At 42.0% G+C, this 20,247-nt stretch overlaps 1 protein-coding gene across 1 annotated transcript; it reads right to left on the reverse strand.

The window, feature by feature from the left end:
- Window positions 1–9,127: 9,127 nt before the first annotated feature.
- LOC125897577 (uncharacterized) lies at window positions 9,128–14,415 on the reverse strand. The gene is made up of 6 exons (XM_049590978.1): window positions 14,341–14,415; window positions 13,832–14,018; window positions 12,854–13,058; window positions 9,562–9,779; window positions 9,313–9,472; window positions 9,128–9,207 (listed from the first exon to the last, which is right to left on the reverse strand). The coding sequence occupies exons 2-6, from the start codon at window positions 14,003–14,005 to the stop codon at window positions 9,128–9,130; spliced, it is 837 nt and encodes a 278-aa protein (XP_049446935.1). The 5' UTR covers window positions 14,006–14,018; window positions 14,341–14,415.
- Between the last annotated feature and the right edge of the window lie 5,832 nt (window positions 14,416–20,247).

Below are 20,247 nucleotides of genomic sequence, written 5' to 3' on the forward strand. Positions count from 1 at the left end.
CGCACTGTCGAGCACTGTATGGACTTGTTTATTTTTATATTATTTATATTAGAAAACGCATCAATTAAAATTTGAATGAATTAATTCATATAATTATTGGATATTATTTCATTTAAATTTTAATTCGATTTTTAAATTAATAACATTTAACACTATAATTTTGCTGGAATATTCAATGCTCCATCTTTAATGTGCAGGAACTGTGGCCATGCATCTGAGTTTGGGATGTGCTCAGTTGACGTCACGCTATGTTAAATGTTTAGGACAGGGGCGCCATCTTGTGAGGAATCGCTGTACCTGCTACTGAACAGAGCGCTGTATGTAAAATGGCGCCCCCTCTCCTTTATTGTATCTTTTCCCTCCCTGACCTCGCTACCGTGGATGGCGGGCTTTTTCAAATATCTTTAGCTCATGACAGAGGGAGCTAGTAAAGAAGCTTCTTGGTGAGTACAATTATCTAGATAATCTATCATGTAAAGACATGTTAATAAAATACCCGACGCGTTAAATATCGAAGTATTGTTTATTTAATAAAGACTATAGACACTGGGCAATCACGGCAGCCAACTTGCTAATTTGTACTAAGCTAATGTTAGTGTTGCAGTGAGTGTTTTAGTTAACCTTCTATTATAAATCAACCTAGTTAAACTATTACACTGATCTTCATACAGCCCTGTCCAGACAAGGCAGTGTAAATAAAGGCTGAAACACAAACCTTGTGTGAGTCTTTAGACTATTATTCTTTTTTGTTCACAACAATAGGCCTAATGTTAGGTGTTTATAGTAAATTTACGCAGCCGCTCGCTATAGAGTTGTAACGTTATGCTCCGCCATCTGACTGGCTGAATAATGTTATTGTGGTCATGAAAGTCAGTCCAACTGTTTATAAGTCACTCTCATCTTGACGTCCGGATAAAATCAAACATGTTAAATATTATCAGAAGTTTTTCGCTCTCTCCCAGCACCAAACGGAAAGCAGCAAAGTGAGTACTAATTAACGGCCGGAGGAAAAAAAAAACGTTACACACACATAACAGACTGTGTATTAACAGTGTTATAATGTCGTGTTTAATTCGGCGTGTATATGATCCACCAGCCAGCACTTTACAAAGACTCGCCTCATCCCCACGGTCTTCTCCCACTAAAATAGCGCACCGAACCAATGGAGGCTGGTTTAGCGAGTTGAGCCGACAAAATCCAAAATGTACAGTTTGCACGCAAATGGAGCTCATTTTAATAGACTATATTAATGCCGAATCAACAAGGGGACTTTGGCCATATAACACATTTTATTTTGTGTTTCTACATTCATGTGTTATTGCGGACACGTAAGGAGTTGTTAATATGTCATATATCTTAAAGAGAATTTGGCGTGATATTTCCCCCGGAGAGCGCAGGGACCATTAGTTTAATTCAATAATAACACAGTTAAAATTTCAATTATATCCATTTTTTTTTTAAATTTTTCTTCCTTTTATATCAACAACAATACATTCAATTGTTGAATTTCCAGCATCAGAATCATTTTGGAACAAAAATGATCCATCTGATTTTGAGTTGCCTATTTTAAACAGTGAGGTAACAGTAAGACAAGCTTAAGTGTGGTACAGTAGTTGGTAACAAACTTTAGAAAAAGACACAAAGGTCTGAAAACAGGGTTGGTCCACACAAGATGGTACTGGTTTACATTCATTACATTTCAAAAAGTCAGAGCACACTTTAGTTTCAGGTCTGTTAACACATTATGCCACTCTAAAATCGTATTGTGCTGGTTTAAAACAATTTTAAGAGGCTGTGTGCAGCTATAGTCATGGCAAATACTGGCTTCTGTACACCACAATTTAAATGACAGTATAAAAAAATAAGATCACATTTATTTAAACACCAAATTTTCACATTACACTTGTCTGACAACTCACTGCTATAGGAGTACAATGGAGTCTGCTGGACTGTCTGCCTGCATATACAGTACAGGCCAAAAGTTTGGACACACCTTCTCATTCAATGCGTTTTCTTTATTTTCATGACTATTTACATTGTAGATTCTCACTGAAGGCATCAGAACTATGAATGAACACATGTGGAGTTATGTACTTAACAAAAAAAGGTGAAATAACTGAAAACATGTTTTATATTCTAGTTTCTTCAAAATAGCCACCCTTTGCTCTGATTACTGCTTTGCACACTCTTGGCATTCTCTCCATGAGCTTCAAGAGGTAGTCACCTGAAATGGTTTCCACTTCACAGGTGTGCCTTATCAGGGTTAATTAGTGGAATTTCTTGCTTTATCAATGGGGTTGGGACCACCAGTTGTGCTGTGCAGAAGTCAGGTTAATACACAGCCGACAGCCCTATTGGACAACTGTTAAAATTCATGTTATGGCAAGAACCAATCAGCTAACTAAAGAAAAACGAGTGGCCATCATTACTTTAAGAAATGAAGGTCAGTCAGTCCGGAAAATTGCAAAAACTTTAAATGTGTCCCCAAGTGGAGTCGCAAAAACCATCAAGCGCTACAACGAAACTGGCACACATGAGGACCGACCCAGGAAAGGAAGACCAAGAGTCACCTCTGCTTCTGAGGATAAGTTCATCCGAGTCACCAGCCTCAGAAATCGCAAGTTAACAGCAGCTCAGATCAGAGACCAGATGAATGGCACACAGAGTTCTAGCAGCAGACCCATCTCTAGAACAACTGTTAAGAGGAGACTGCGCGAATCAGGCCTTCATGGTCAAAGAGCTGCTAGGAAACCACTGCTAAGGAGAGGCAACAAGCAGAAGAGATTTGTTTGGGCCAAGAAACACAAGGAATGGACATTAGACCAGTGGAAATCTGTGCTTTGGTCTGATGAGTCCAAATTTGAGATCTTTGGTTCCAACCGCCGTGTCTTTGTGAGACGCAGAAAAGGTGAACGGATGGATTCCACATGCCTGGTTCTCACTGTGAAGCATGGAGGAGGAGGTGTGATGGTGTGGGGGTGTTTTGCTGGTGACACTGTTGGGGATTTATTCAAAATTGAAGGCACACTGAACCAGCATGGCTACCACAGCATCCTGCAGCGACATGCCATCCCATCCAGTTTGCGTTTAGTTGGACGATCATTTATTTTTCAACAGGACAATGACCCCAAACACACCTCCAGGCTGTGTAAGAGCTATTTGACCAAGAAGGAGAGTGATGGAGTGCTGCGGCAGATGACCTGGCCTCCACAGTCACTGGACCTGAACCCAATCGAGATGGTTTGGGGTGAGCTGGACCGCAGAGTGAAGGCAAAGGGGCCAACAAGTGCTAAACACCTCTGGGAACTCCTTCAAGACTGTTGGAAAACCATTTCAGGTGACTACCTCTTGAAGCTCATGGAGAGAATGCCAAGAGTGTGCAAAGCAGTAATCAGAGCAAAGGGTGGCTATTTTGAAGAAACTAGAATATAAAACATGTTTTCAGTTATTTCACCTTTTTTTGTTAAGTACATAACTCCACATGTGTTCATTCATAGTTTTGATGCCTTCAGTGAGAATCTACAATGTAAATAGTCATGAAAATAAAGAAAACGCATTGAATGAGAAGCTGTGTCCAAACTTTTGGCCTGTACTGTATATATATATATATATATAAACATATAAGGAAACATTTGAGGAGCTACAACAGTGTGCGGACTTCACTCTTTTTTATAATATATAAAGTGCTCCATGGCCTGGCGCCACCCCCACTGAAAGACTTTATAACTTACAGACAGATTTGGACCACCAGAGCTGTTGCTAACAAGGACTGTGAGGTTCCCTTCAGAAAAACCTTCAGCCAAAACTCCCTGTCTACTAAAGGGAGTGCAGGTTGAAACACACTACCCTCTACCATAAGGGAATGTCCCACCCTGGCCACCTTCAAGAGCCACCTGAAGGTGTGGCTTAGAGCTAACCAAACGTGCAATCACCTCTAACTGCATGCTGTACTATATTAACTCTGCTTTAATGCTTACTTATGCATTGTCCTGTTTTCTTTTCTTTCTGCTTTTCTCTCTTTCTTTCTTTGTTTTATATAACAAACTTTTAATACTGTATGTCTCTTGTTATTTTGTAATGTAAGATCAACCTGCCTAAAGGACTCCAGATGGAAATTAGCCCCCGGGCTACAGTCTGGCATATTTACGTGTACTGCCATACATGTTCATTAATATGCATTGTCCTGTTTTTCTAAATAAAATAAAAAAAATAAAATGTCACACACAGTGCTGCTACCTAACGCACTAATTCCCTGCTGCTCATGTGTATGTGTATTCTAATAATTCTAATGAAAAACTAAGACAATACATATTTGTTAATGACCTATTTTCATGACGAAAACAAGTCTACAACTAAATAAGAAGTAGTCGTGGTAAGAGAATCATGAGGAAATAGCCTATATTTGTACAAAAATATGAAAGATGGACGAAAGGACAAATGAACTTAAGGACCTACATTGTATCCCGACCACATTGTATCCTCCACTTTATTCATCAACGCTGTGTCTCTGCTAATGATCATCTTAACATGACCAGTTCACGGAAGGACAAAATTGACAGATTTATGGACTATATAAATCTACACTGAGAATCAGACAAAACGCTAGGTATAAACTATGAAAACACACAGCTGCTACCCAAAGCACTAATTCCCTACTGCGCGTGTGTGTAACAGGTGTATCCAAGTAGCAATTACATCCATTTATGCAGATATAAAATGACCTGTGGGTATAGGTGCACACATTAAGACAGAATGGCAGAAGCAGGGCGCAAGCGGGCCAAGCATTCACCCCAGAGGAGATCAATCAATCAATCTTTATTTATAAAGCACTTTTCATACAAAAAATGTAGCACAAAGTGCTTTACATGGTTAGAAAAAATGTCCCTCCCATCCACCCGCCAGCCACCCACACCCCCACAGACACACCCACCCACCCAGCCACCCACACCCACCCACAAACACAGTCATGATGTAGACATAAAAACATGTGGCAGATGACCATCCTGATGGATGAAGTATTGCCGCAGCGGGACACACTCTAAGGCGGAACAAAAGGGAAAAAAAATAGTGGCCAAGAACCGCATTTGGCACGCTATGGCTAAAAAAATGGCTGCGTCCAGCCCCTGCGGTCTGCAATACTGGGTGGTGGTGAGAAGGAAGTGGCAGGAGTTTCAGAGCCAAACCAAAAAGAGGGCTGCAAGTGCCAGGCGAGAAAGCCAGGGCACAGGTGGTGGCGGACCTGGCAACACTACCCTTACCCCTGACGAGGAGAGGGTCATGTCAATAATTGGCAAGATAAAATACATGAAGTTTTCAGCCCTTCTCAGACTTTATAATGGGTGTGTATTGCGTGAGCTAGAGTGGGTGATGTCATCGCTAGAGTGGAGAGCAGCTGTAAACTCATCAAGAAATTTTCTCTTCAACTCGCTATACGGCCACAGTTTTCACTGTACACACAATTTATACCAAAAAACTTAGGAAAATTTGTCCTGGTCACAGATATGTTGACATGGAATCTGTCACACGTACGCATTTTTGCTGAGTGGCTCCAAAGCAAAGGAAGCGCCAAGTTTTTTCTCATTCACTCCCATGTAGACCGAGAGGAGAAATTTCTGGAAAACTGCTGAGGTGCAACACATTTGTAACTCGCTCGTGTGACCACATTTTTGACTCTATGAGCATAAAACATGACACGTGTGTTCACGAGAAGTGGATCTCTCTCACCATCACTTTCTTTTCACGATTGGACCAACGGTTTGGGAATGGGAAGAACTTGTTCGAGAAATTTCAAACACATATTAAACAGCCTTTGCTGATCTGCTCTCTCATGAGCTCTCTGTGTGCCCCCCAGGTGCATGCAAGTGAATCGCCATGACAACGGCTGCACACAGACATGCACACACAGCCCTCTGTGTGTGTGTCTCACAATCTTTAAAGGACAGATTACGGCAGCAGAATCTTCATTTGAAACAGCAAATACACATTATTAACCCCTAAAGTGCCAAAATGGGCTCTCTAACGCCACCTAGGTGCACTAAAATGGCCACTGCGGCCCATAGCAATGTCGTAGACAGATCAAACCAAAACTGGTGTTTTCGACCTGCAAATCACGCGCTGACACCCATGACCAAAATCCAATAGGAAGTGAGCTATTTGCCCTTTCAAAGTAAGATTTCGCCTCAAAAAACATCTCCTCTTACACCGTTTATCGTATCGGCTTCAAATACGCACACATGCCAGCTCAACTGCTGCTAAACAGATCTTCTGTATAACTTTATCTCGCTCACCATTACTTTATTTTGATGATTGGGACCAACGGTTTGGGAATGGGAAGAACTTGTTCGAGGAGTTAAATCTCCACTAAAAGAAGTTTCTTCTCTGTGTTCTGTCTGTCTCTTTCTGCTCTTCTGTCAGGTGCACCTACTTATTTACCATGGCAACCACTGTCACACACAAACTCATGACGAGGGCAGAATCTCCATTTTAACCTTTAGGTGCCAGAGTTTATTGAGGAAAATATTCCATTTTCATTTCAACATTTCAAAAGACTGTTGCTTCAAAGTGTTGAGAGATAAAGGCATACTGTAAATGAGAAACCTATTCATCATGACCCAAAGTTTGTGATGGGAGTAAATTAACTCATCTAATTTACATATTGTGGCGTCACTAGGCAGCGGCCATATTGGATTTCATAAATCTCAGTAAAACAGCATTTTGAACATATTTACGCAGTAGATTTGTTTTGTGCTGTTTTTGTCATCTCATCCTCAAAAAAAGGGAGGGGAATCTGATGGGAGTAAATTACTCATCCAATTTGCATATTGTGGCGTCACTAGGCGGCGGTCATATTGGATTTCATAAATCTCAGTAAAACAGCATTTTGAACATATTTACACAGTAGATTTCTTTTGTTTTGTGCTGTTTTTGTCGTCTCATCCTCAAAATAAAGGAAGAGGAATGTGATGGGAGTAAATTATCTCATCCAATTTGCATACTGTGGCGTCACTAGGCGGCGGCCATATTGGATTTCATAAATCTCAGTAAAACAGCATTTTGAACATATTTACGCAGTAGATTTGTTTTGTGCTGTTTTTGTCATCTCATCCTCAAAAAAAGGGAGGGGAATCTGATGGGAGTAAATTACTCATCCAATTTGCATATTGTGGCGTCACTAGGCGGCGGTCATATTGGATTTCATAAATCTCAGTAAAACATTCAAATATTCAAACTGCTGTTTGTATATTATTAATGGTTTGACACCACTACAGAAACACTGGGTAGTTGCTTCAAATTTATTGGTTTGATTAATAGTTGGTTTACAGGTATGTACTGATTACTGATGGTGGCCGATCAGGCTAACTGTCATGCTGTTTGTATATTATTAATGGTTTGACACCACTACAGAAACACTGGGTAGTAACTGCTTAATTATGACATGGTTTTCTGAAATTGACTGCTGTTATTTATTGGTTTGATTAATAGTTGGTTTACAGGTATGTACTGATTACTGATGGTGGCCGATCAGGCTAACTGTCAGCTAATTACTGTAATCAGTTTGTAACGGCAGCAGTAAATATCTGCCCTTGTTGCCCTTTGTGTGCATGTTTTTAAACCACCATGCTAACTAAACGTGATGTGCTTGATGGTGGTTTTGACTTCTGATGAAACATGAAAGCTCAGCACTGTCGTTAATGTTTAGCTTCCTTTTGTTATGGTCACAATGAAAATATTTACCTAGTAAAAGCTAATATTTCTCTGTATGACATGACCTTCTCTTTCTGCCAGCTGCTGTTGGTCAGCAGTGTATTTACTGTTTTTTCCACAAATGATTTCAGGCCAGTTGAAGGAGTTAAACCTGTGACTTTCCACCTTTGTATGATTATCCAGGCTGCTTCTGTTTCTACTGTATTTCATGCACTTTGTGAGGTTTCCAAACAGAAATACTCCAACATCCAGCAGCTGACAGTGCTGTGTTCACATAGTTAATGGCTGAAGGTGGTTTCTGTGGGTAGCTGTGTAAACTGTGAAGGCAAAAGTTACATCCAACAAATAAGGCTGAGGGCAACATGACAAAAACATATTCAGGTCTGAGTGTGAAGCCAGACATCAAAAATCACAAGAATGAACTCAAGTTAGGGTAAACTATAGGAATACTGCAGCTTTTGAGAATATAAATGGCTCATAAGATGTGGTTAATGATGAACGGTCTATCCATCTGATCAACTATGTTGAGCACTAGACGGTCTGAAACCACACTTTTGCCATTAATCTTCCAAAAATCTACACATTCCTCTTGTGGCAAACTCAGAAAATAAGCAACTTAAGAGGCAAAAGTTACATCCAACAAATAACGCTGAGGGCAAAATGACAAAAATATTTCATGTCTGAGTGTGACGCCAGACATCAAAAATCACAAGAATGAACTCAAGTTAGGGTAAACTATAGGAATACTGCAGCTTTTGAGAATATAAATGGCTCATAAGATGTGGTTAATGATGAACGCGTTCTCCATCTGATCAACTATGTTGAGCAGTACACGGACTGAAACCATACCCAGATAGCAAAACCTTTTGGCTTCTGTTTGACCCAAATTTGGCTTGTCATTTTGGCAAGGTTATGGCTGGGCTTCTGGGCCCTAAATGGCCCAAATTAGGCAAGCCAAAATCACACCAAAAGGGAGCCAAACTTCACCCAAAACTAATTGTGGACTTCCAACATATAGCCATAATTGTCCCAGAAGAGCCTCAAATTCCCACAATCCAGCCAAAAAGTAGCCAAAACGGACCCAAAGAGAGACCAAAAGGGGGCCAAAAGTAGATCAAAAGAAGGCCAAAAGGGGGCCAAAAGTAGGCCAAAAGAAGGCCAAAAGGGGGCCAAAATTCACCCAAAACTAATTGTGGACTTCCAAAATATAGCCATAATTGTCCCAGAAGAGCCCCAAATCCCCACAACCCAGCCAAAAAGTAGCCAAAACTGACCCAAAAAGAGGCCAAAAGGAGGCCAAAATTCACCCAAAACTAATTGTAGACTTCCAGACTGGCTGGGTGCTGGCTGGGTTCTGGCTGGGTCCTGGCTTGGTCCTGGCTAAGTCCTGGCGCTTTCTCCTCCCGCTGTCTCTATCCCCAGCTCAGTAAAACCACTTTTTAATTGCTTTTGCAATCTCATTATCAGTGGCTGAAGAGCAGGCGGGGTTTCTTCTCACAGCTTCTAAAAGTAACAGCATATACACAAAGACAAAACAAACAGACTTACTAAATCTTCTATAACCTTGGAATGCTTCATTAAAAGCTGTAATACAGTTATTAAACTTACCCACTACCACCGCTTTTAGATGAAGCCTTTCAAAGGCCCGCTTTCCATTTACACCACTCCAGGTTACTTTTAGAGCCAGATCATTTCTCATGGCTCGTTTGAGGATGCCCCAAACTGTGTCTTTCATAGTGGCACCCCCAGCAAGTCCTAGAGAGGTGACCTGAAAATGGCGAAAGAGAATTACCTGCATTGATTTGCATTGAACTACCATTACATTACCCTAACCTAAACAAATCAAAGGCAGCTTACCAATTCCTTTTTTAATCCAGGAAGAGACTGCAGGTCTCCTTCCAGGGCCATCAGCTGCTCAATATTGCAGAGGGGGAAATAAGAATAGTGCCTTTCCATGGTAGTTGACCCGTTTGTCATGCTGTGCATGGCTGCATGAAGGTCTTGCACCATCCTTATTATATTTTGCTGCTGCTCAATTATGATCTCTTGCTTCACCAGCAAGTCATGAAGCAAAGCTGAATATGAGAGAAAAAAGCAAGAGAAAAGTTAGTTGTGTCTGGTCTGTGTATCTCTGTGTCTATTTTTGTCTCTGTCTGTGTGTGTCTGTGTGTCTGTCTGTCTCTGTCCATCTCTGTGTGTTTGTCTGTCTCTATCTGTGTCTGTGTGTGTCTGTCTGTCTGTGTCCATCTCTGTGTGTTTGTCCGTCTCTATCTGTGTCTGTGTGTGTCTGTCTGTCTGTCCATCTCTGTGTGTTTGTCTGTCTCTATCTGTGTCTGTGTGTGTGTGTGTCTGTCTGTCTCTGTCCATCTCTGTGTGTTTGTCTGTCTCTATCTGTGTCTGTGTGTGTCTGTCTGTCTGTCTCTGTCCATCTCTGTGTGTTTGTCTGTCTCTATCTGTGTCTGTTTCTGTCTGTCTGTCTGTCTGTCTCTGTCCATCTCTCTGTGTTTGTCTGTCTCTATCTGTTTCTGTCTGTCTGTCTGTCTGTCTCTGTCCATCTCTGTGTGTTTGTCTGTCTCTATCTGTGTCTGTTTCTGTCTGTCTGTCTGTCTCTGTCCATCTCTGTGTGTTTGTCTGTCTCTATCTGTGTCTGTGTGTATGTGTGTGTGTCTGTCTGTCTCTGTCCATCTCTGTGTGTTTGTCTGTCTCTATCTGTGTCTGTTTCTGTCTGTCTGTCTGTATCTGTCCATCTCTCTGTGTTTGTCTGTCTCTATCTGTTTCTGTCTGTCTGTCTGTCTGTCTGTCTGTCTGTCTCTGTCCATCTCTGTGTGTTTGTCTGTCTCTATCTGTGTCTGTGTGTGTCTGTCTGTCTGTCTCTGTCCAACTCTGTGTGTTTGTCTGTCTCTATCTGTGTCTGTGTGTGTGTGTCTGTCTTTCTCTGTCCATCTCTGTGTGTTTGTCTGTCTCTATCTGTGTCTGTGTGTGTGTGTCTGTCTGTCTCTGTCCATCTCTGTGTGTTTGTCTGTCTCTATCTGTGTCTGTTTCTGTCTGTCTCTGTCCATCTCTCTGTGTTTGTCTGTCTCTATCTGTTTCTGTCTGTCTGTCTCTGTCCATCTCTGTGTGTTTGTCTGTCTCTATCTGTGTCTGTTTCTGTCTGTCTGTCTGTCTGTCTCTGTCCATCTCTGTGTGTTTGTCTGTCTCTATCTGTGTCTGTCTGTGTGTGTGTGTGTCTGTCTGTCTGTCTCTGTCCATCTGTGTGTTTTTGTCTGTCTCTATCTGTGTCTGTTTCTGTCTGTCTGTCTGTCTCTGTCCATCTCTGTGTGTTTGTCTGTCTCTATCTGTGTCTGTTTCTGTCTGTCTGTCTGTCTGTCTCTGTCCATCTCTGTGTGTTTGTCTGTCTCTATCTGTGTCTGTTTCTGTCTGTCTGTCTGTCTGTCTCTGTCCATCTCTGTGTGTTTGTCTGTCTCTATCTGTGTCTGTCTGTGTGTGTGTGTGTCTGTCTGTCTGTCTCTGTCCATCTGTGTGTTTTTGTCTGTCTCTATCTGTGTCTGTTTCTGTCTGTCTGTCTGTCTCTGTCCATCTCTGTGTGTTTGTCTGTCTCTATCTGTGTCTGTTTCTGTCTGTCTGTCTGTCTGTCTGTCTGTCTGTCTCTGTCCATCGCTGTGTGTTTGTCTGTCTCTATCTGTGTCTGTGTGTGTGTGTGTGTGTCTGTCTGTCTCTGTCCATCTGTGTGTTTTTGTCTGTCTCTATCTGTGTCTGTTTCTGTCTGTCTGTCTGTCTGTCTCTGTCCATCTCTCTGTGTTTGTCTGTCTCTATCTGTTTCTGTCTGTCTGTCTCTGTCCATCTCTGTGTGTTTGTCTGTCTCTATCTGTGTCTGTTTCTGTCTGTCTGTCTGTCTCTGTCCATCTCTGTGTGTTTGTCTGTCTCTATCTGTGTCTGTGTGTGTGTGTCTGTCTGTCTGTCTCTGTCCATCTGTGTGTTTTTGTCTGTCTCTATCTGTGTCTGTTTCTGTCTGTCTGTCTGTCTCTGTCCATCTCTGTGTGTTTGTCTGTCTCTATCTGTGTCTGTTTCTGTCTGTCTGTCTGTCTGTCTGTCTGTGTCCATCTCTGTGTGTTTGTCTGTCTCTATCTGTGTCTGTTTCTGTCTGTCTGTCTGTCTGTCTGTCTGTCTCTGTCCATCTCTGTGTGTTTGTCTGTCTCTATCTGTGTCTGTTTCTGTCTCTGTCTGTCTGTCTCTGTCCATCTCTGTGTGTTTGTCTGTCTCTATCTGTGTCTGTTTCTGTCTGTCTGTCTGTCTCTGTCCATCTCTGTGTGTTTGTCTGTCTCTATCTGTGTCTGTTTCTGTCTGTCTCTGTCCATCTGTGTGCGTTTGTCTGTCTCTATCTGTGTCTGTTTCTGTCTGTCTGTCTCTGTCCATCTCTGTGTGTTTGTCTGTCTCTATCTGTGTCTGTTTCTGTCTGTCTGTCTGTCTGTCTGTCTCTGTGTGTTTGTCTGTCTCTACTGTCTCTATCTGTGTCTGTTTCTGTCTGTCTGTCTCTGTCCATCTCTGTGTGTTTGTCTGTCTCTATCTGTGTCTGTCTGTCTGTCTGTCTGTCTGTCCATCTCTGTGTGTTTGTCTGTCTCTACTGTCTCTATCTGTGTCTGTGTGTGTGTGTGTGTGTGTGTGTGTGTGTGTGTGTCTGTCTGTCTGTCTGTCTGTTTGTCTCTGTCCATCTCTGTGTGTTTGTCTGTCTCTATCTGTGTCTGTGTGTGTGTGTGTCGGTCTGTCTCTGTCCATCTCTGTGTGTTTGTCTGTCTCTATCTGTCTGTGTGTGTCTGTCTGTCTGTCTCTGTCCATCTCTGTGTGTTTGTCTGTCTCTATCTGTGTCTGTTTCTGTCTGTCTGTCTTTGTCCATCTCTGTTTGTTTGTCTGTCTCTATCTGTGTCTGTCTGTCTGTCTGTCTTTGTCCATCTCTGTTTGTTTGTCTGTCTCTATCTGTGTCTGTTTCTGTCTGTCTGTCTCAGTCCATCTCTGTGTGTTTGTCTGTCTCTATCTGTGTCTGTGTGTGTGTGTCTGTCTGTCTGTCTCTGTCCATCTCTGTGTCTGTCTGTCTGTCTATCAATCAATCAAATAATATGTAAGAAGTAGAGCCTGGAAAAATGGTAATTCTTACATCCACACATCTGACTGCAGACAGTTGAATTTTTGAGTCGTTGCCTCGATGAGAGGTCTTGCTGCTCCCAGATTGGAGCTGCCTGGGTTTCAGGGCACACCCTCACAGCCTGGCCTTGATGACCTGGGGTGTTTGCTGGCTGAGGCTCGATATAATTTGCCACCTCAATGGCCTGGCGAAGTGATGACTCGAGGGGGGTGATATACTAGGCATGGGGTATAAAAGATATTCAGTCATGATTTAAATCCTTAAAGCCCCTGCAAGGAACTTTTAACTGGATTTGAAAAAGTCTCTCACTTCTGCTGATGTCTCTATGTCACCTACAACAACAAATGAGCCCATCGGTTGGAAGATAAGATATTTCTAAATAGTCTAATTCTATACTTTCGGGATGCAGTGGACGGGTCAGACCACTGACGAAACGATTTACAGCACTCAGACCAGAGACGGCACACGCGTTTTTTTCTCTTTATTTTGCACTGGAAATGCGCATATTACTTGTCACTATACAAACGGTGCACAACTTCTTGCAGGAGACTCCTGCAGACTACCGTGTCGTGCCACAGCTACAGCCACGGAGTGTGAAGCTTCTCCGCACCGGAGACAGCCAGGCGGAACAGCTCTGTCTCACTAACCTCAGCGGTCCTGGTGCTCCACGTCTGTCTCACACTCCGCGACGGGCTGACCGAGACTCGGTTTGGATTTTAAATACATTTCCAAAGTAATTTGCCTAAAACTGCTCACAAAAAAGTTTCTGGAGCCCTGACTCGCGAGCCAGATAAGTGTCTGTACGACAATACGCGCTAGAACTCATGGGAAATGCAGTCTTCATTCCGGCAAAATGCTTTTGCTTTTGAAAGTTTCTTGCAGGGGCTTTAAATATGACTTATTTGGACATCTGAATTACTTCTCATTTCACATAGATCTGAAAAATAATTGTAACACCAAGAATTGAAATTGTGAGATTTACACTTCTACCTGATATTCTGAAATCTTGGTAGCTCTTCCATCTGATGAGCCCTGGGTGAGTGCAATACACTTCGTTGTATCATTGGATGGGCGTATCACGTATCTTTGGAATGACTTGGGGGCTTTCGGAAGTGCCCTCTTTTTTGGGACAAAGGTATCCTCCTCACTTTCATACATATCCATATGCCTAGTTGGCCTTTGGAGACAAACAAGCAATAAATACAACAGAGGACAAAGAAGTAAGTTTAAACAAGTACACAGCTTACATAAGATGTTTGAACAACAAAGTATGTGGCATGCTCATTGCTTTGGCAAAGTAATCATTGACTGTGTATCCAATATTTCATATTTCTGTAATTAGGCTTCCCATAAAATAAGACATCAACAACCAACAATTTAACATGTATAAATTACCTTGAGATGGAAGGATATGTGCAATAAATGGGAGAAAAGTGCAGTGCAGAGATGTTGCAGTAACACTAAAACACTTAGAACATTTAGATTCCCAAAATTCTTACTTGATCTTTCTTTTTGGTGGCCTTCCAGAGTCAGCCTCAGCATCTGATTGAAGATCAGTTTGCTGCTCTGCAAGTGGCAGCATTCTCCTTGCCTCATGATAATCAACTGTTTATAACAGAGCTCAGTTTTAATATTATGTCACTACCTTATCACTAATCAGTTTATCACAGAAGTATATTTACGCATACCTGCTGTGTATAACACCCGCACATTGTACAGGGCCCAGGTGGGATCAGGTTCCTGCTGATTTTTGATGGCCCTCTGTACACCCTCTCTTTTGTAAGGGGGCTACTGGCAGACACCATCATTAACCCACAAGGCCGGCACCACCTCTACCTCCGCTGTTTCCTCAAAGCTGACGATATGATACATTTGATAGGCTTTTCTGCAGTTAAGAAAAAAAACTGTCATTAACCTGTGTAATCCCTTCTGGAGAGGGGGCTTAAGTCTTCAGTAAATCTATCTCCTCACCTCCCTGTTGCCGTCAGGCACTGGTAAGGTGAAGCTTGGCACTGGTGACCCCAGCCATGTCAAAACCTGTGGGCCTCCAGATACACCCTCCAGAGAGCCCTCCCTGATAACCAGGCTGAAGTATAATCTATAATCTATGCACACCCCTGAGGATTAACACCCATCATCTGGCGCTGCGTGTTCAGCTCCTCCAGATTCAGTATGGCTCACCTCTGGGGCACACCATGGACTTTCTCGTACTGCTTAATAGCAAGGACTACCAGCACTTGATATCCAACTGCAGCATATGGTACAACAATAACTCCCTCTACTTCAGCATCTCATAAACACAACACAACACAACACTAAGATAACAGTTGTAACACAGGGAACTGCTCATAAACTTTGTTGCAACACACACATCACACCATCATCAAAGGAGAAATTTATAGAAAGAAGCATATAGTTGAGGCCAGTATTCTCTCCTCTGGTCATATCTACGAGTCCACTTCACTAAGAGCTTTGTCCCTTCTGCTCTGAAGTTTAATGTTTGTTGAACTATCTTGTGCACCAATCTGTGAAAATGATTTTCCTCTGTGAGGAAAATAAACTACCTTACCTACTGAAACCTTGGGGTTTAAACAGATTAATCAAGGTGTAGTAGAGGGAAAACAACAAAGATGTCCCTAGTCTCAAGTGGAATCCTAATATATTTTCTCACATTTCTGTCAAGCCTTGCACATTTTAAGTCTGATGACAGACCTGAAACAACAAGGATGCCAAAGTCAGAAGAGTCTTTAGGATACGTGAAGAAAATCTCCTTTTTGGTGTACTCCTTATACACTACATGATAAAACCCCTCATGCAGAAGTATATTTTGTACCAAAGCAACAGCACTGTTAATTCTAATGCAGTTATCACCACATGAAGTTGTGATAGTCACACCATCAATCAATAAATACTTAAACTGTTTTATAGTGTCCATTAAATGAGGCACAGGTCCTTCTCTGTGCTGCCCCTTTGCTAAAGTTTTCTGTTTCTCAGTTATGGTTTCAGCATTGGTGCTGTCCATTTCTGAGACACGTCGGATGATCTGAGTCAAAGGACTGTGTGGTTTCCTGACCATTCTCTTTAATTTATACAGATAATTTTCAAAAGGAAATCCAGATATGAGATCTAAGTGACCATGAACCTTAACGTCTTCACTGAGGTGGACTAAACCATGAACGTTGTACACAACAAACTGAGCGCCATATAACTGACTGAAGTGGTCCACAAATGAGCACAGTAAAGCCCTAGCAAAGTCATTCATCACTAAACATAATGATGGGCTAGCTAAGATGTGAATGGCAACTGAAAGTAGCATGAAGTTCTTGTAGACCTCCTCAGCCAAAACACCCCTTAAAACAACTGGACCTGTGTATAACAGAAACTGTCTCAGTTCAGTTGCTTTCCACCTCAGTCTCTCCTGAAGCGCTCTTGGCTTCCTGGCAAACTCAGCTGGTACAAAGGGTTTCAAACTGATCAGTTTTTCCGATATGACACTGCACTGACCAGCAGATATGCGGCAACATAGAGGTCCAGCAGTTCCCATCCATAGATCTAAAAGCTTGCGTACTACACCAAGACATACCAAATGCATGTAGTCATGGGGGAAACAGCTCACCATGCCAATATTCCATTCAGTAAAAGGTGAGTGCCCCACATGATGATCTTCATCACTACATGATTTGAAAAGCTCATCAGTCCTAGGAGCAGCATGCATATCTGGGAAGGTCATACGGTGGTTCACGTAAAGACCTGACTGACTACATTTGTCACATCCAGAATACCCTGTGTGAGACTTGATGGCTTTAATGTAAGATCTAGCTGGAGCATCACATACAACTGAACTCACTTACACAAAAAAGGTCTTTGCACCAATGAGAAATCCATCTTTCAACTGTTTAAGCTCATTTACAAGAGCACGCAGGTACTCAGGCAAAGAAGGTGGTTTAGATACACCACAGAACAATGCAATCAGTACAGGTCTTTTCACACATTGTAACATGCCCAAGATGGGCCAGAATTGCACAGAGGAGCTTTTAAAAAGTGGTAGACCATCAATGTTCAGCTGTAATTTGAACACGCGTCTATCTTGGACTTTGCATGACATTTGCTCAAAAGTTTTCCTAAGTGCATTCATGACACCAAAATAGTGAAAAGAGCCACCTGCTAAATTTTCCACCACATACTGTGTCTTAGTTTTCAGCAAAGACCGACCATCCTTTGGGAGGCTAGGATGGTAAACCCTGAGAATGGACAGCAGCGCTGAAAGAGCCACTAAAGAGACACCATACTTAATGGCCCAGTCTGATAACACAGATGCCAAGCTGGGATGATAATCTCTGTCATCATCAGAACTCTCATCACTTTCCACTTCACTGCTTAAATTGTCCTCCTCAGACATGTCCATATCACAATGAGAACTGTCAGCTGTACAGTTTGCCACATCATTGTCCTGAGCTAGCTCTATCCCAGAATTCACAGGCATTTCATTTTCCAAGGAGCGAAGCATAACATCGACTCTTTTCAGGGCCCTCTTGCGAATGTTACATGCATCACTGTATGCCATTTTGCACTGAAAACAAAAAAGGAAAATAAAGGGAAACCATAATTAGTTTTATTGAAGAAAAAACAGACAAATACAAAAATATTAATGCCAAACAATGCCAAAAAGTAGTACGGAGCCCCAGACATGACACGGGGGAAAAAATGAATAAATTGTGGCCACAAATTAGTATTTCGTGGGGACGAAATACTAATTCGTTAATGTCATGTCTGGGGCTCCGTAAAAAAGAGTAGGCTATAGAAGACGTATAATCTGCTCAGTGTATTTTCTTTTCTTTTTTTTGAGAAACTTACTAAAACTAACACAACCTCATGGTGGAAGAAAAAATAATAGTGGAGGTGGACAACAGTATTTCATAATACGCCCCCCCCCCCCCCCCCGTGTTAAATATGAGTGGAAGCTCCCACATGCTTGAGCTGCTGACTTGTATCATCAGAACAGACATGTCTTGTGATTTTCAGCCTTCTATGATTTTATTACCCTTAACAGCAGGCACTTCCTGACAGATGAGAATATTACAGTCAGGTAGCCTATTGTTCTCCTCTATTAAATATGAAAGGAGGTTGACAATCACCTGTTCTCATGATACAAGTCAGTGGTGAAATGTGTGTTTCTCTTCTATAATACACATTCTACATCTCGGAGGCGACGTCTTTCCGCATAGTTTATGGGTTTCTGTCGCCATTCAAACGGGGCAGAGCTTTGTGGGAAATAGTAGGAGAGACACAGCGCAAGGGCGACACCTCACACAACACCTGTCTGCCACAACACCGGAGGGAACCGTCCACGTCCGCGACGCACAGCCCCACGGACGAGTAATGTTGAACAGTAAATCAACTTCAGAAAGGCAAAGTCACCTGTTGTTTACATTTCAGTCTGACTTTATACACGGCTGTTATCACGTTAGCTCGTAGTTCACCGGTCTCTAGCTGCTCTGGGACGGAGCGGAGGTGCATGCAGTGGAAGTTTGATCCGAGTCGGAGCTAAACCGCAACGGAGACGGAACAGAGCAGAGAAATGAATGAGCAATGTTAGCTATGCTAGCTATCTGCGTAAAGGTTAGGAAGCTATCAATTATACTTTTCTATTCCTTCCTATTAAGTTCTCTCTGTATAATAACATTGATATTGTAGTTTAATCGAATGGGCTGGGTCTGCCTGTTTTACAAGAATCAAGTTTGCTACCAGTTAGCTCGTTTATTAGCCACTACACAGTAAGCCTACAGTTACAGTAACAGTTAGCAACTTTAACAATACTAACATTAAAGGAAAACGTCAACCTTATCAGGTATTTTAAAGGGGCAATGACAGAAAATCAGATTTTACAATTAACCTTTACTAAGTATACATTTATAATATTTCAATATGTACATACCCCAGTGTTGATCCTGCTTTTAAAATGAAGTGGGGTTCTCTTCTGGGTAGAAATTCCCGCTGTTTGCGCAGTGTTTTGGCTTTACAGAAATATGCCAAAACACATCCATATATGGAATCAGATGTTGCCGCTCTTTACTCAATCTTCTGGCTTGCCATAAACATGCCATACCATCCCTAATACTTGATCCCGCTCTTTGCCCAGTCTTTTGGTTAACCAGACATATGCCATAACTCAGCCATATATTGCTGGCGCCTCCTTATTTATTATGGACAACCTTAATCATACCACAGTTAAGCCAAAAGGCTTCCTTAATGCCAAAAGGAAGCCAAAAATACCAAATGTATGCCATAATACAGCCAAAATATTTGCTATCTGGGTACTTTTGCCATTAATCTTCCAAAAATCTACACATTCCTCTTGTGGCGAACTCAGAAAATAAGCCACGCCCAACCCCCAAGCTGGAGGACCAGGTGCTGCCTTTCGTCTCACTCCTCACCCAAGACCAGTCTGGTATGGTTGAACCTGCCAGGAGCCATAGGCTCCCTCCAGCATAGCTCTCAGGATCATAGAAGCACGCAAGCCTCTCCACCACGACAAGGTCACAGCACGGGGAGAAGAAATGGCTCATAACATGTGGTTAACGATGAAGCAATTTAAGAGGCAAAAGTTACATCCGACCATTAAGGCTGAGGGCAACATGACAAAAATATTTCAGGTCTGAGTGTGACGTCAGACATCAAAAATCACAAGAATGAACTCAAGTTAGGGTATGTTCAGCAAACCAGCCAGCAAGAAGCAAAAACCCTCGCACAGTTTCTTCCAAACAAGCCGTCTAAGTTGAGTAATGCTGTTGCATGTAGATAGCGTTAGCTAAATGATGGCTAAATGATGACTAATTAATAGAGGCCAATATATCGAGTGAAGCTAGTTAACAAGAATACTAATGTTATTGTTTCCTATGTTAAATCGCTTGCTAGCCAGTTTCATGCTAGGAATAAACCCATTCCTCCTTAATTTCTGCGCTGAACTTGTGCTCACTATTTCTTTGCACATATATATTTTATCTTTATTGCTACAATAGGAAAAGCAGGGTCAGGGAGGAGACAGTGGACCAGAGGCCAGCAAGGATGATCATACAGGGTCCTTCACAGGTGAGAAGAGACTATCACTGGCTGAGAAAAATACCTAGAGCATAAAAGTGACTTTGTGATCAATTTCCACAGCTATGTCACCACTACTATTCTTAATCCTGTTATAAAGTTTGCTTTGTACATTTATTATCTATATTATTGCAATAGATAGAAGAGGGACAGCGAGAAACCAGGCGGGTATCAGGACAGGGACCTGACAGCAGCACCAATTATCAGCCCAAGGCTTCACAGGTAAGGAGAAATTAAAACTGGATAAGGAAATGTCTATAGGGTAAGAGTGATTCTAAGATCAATTTTCACAGCCATTTCAGAACTAC

The sequence above is a fragment of the Epinephelus fuscoguttatus genome, linkage group LG11, assembly GCF_011397635.1.
Source record: "Epinephelus fuscoguttatus linkage group LG11, E.fuscoguttatus.final_Chr_v1".
Classification (NCBI taxonomy): domain Eukaryota; kingdom Metazoa; phylum Chordata; class Actinopteri; order Perciformes; family Serranidae; genus Epinephelus; species Epinephelus fuscoguttatus.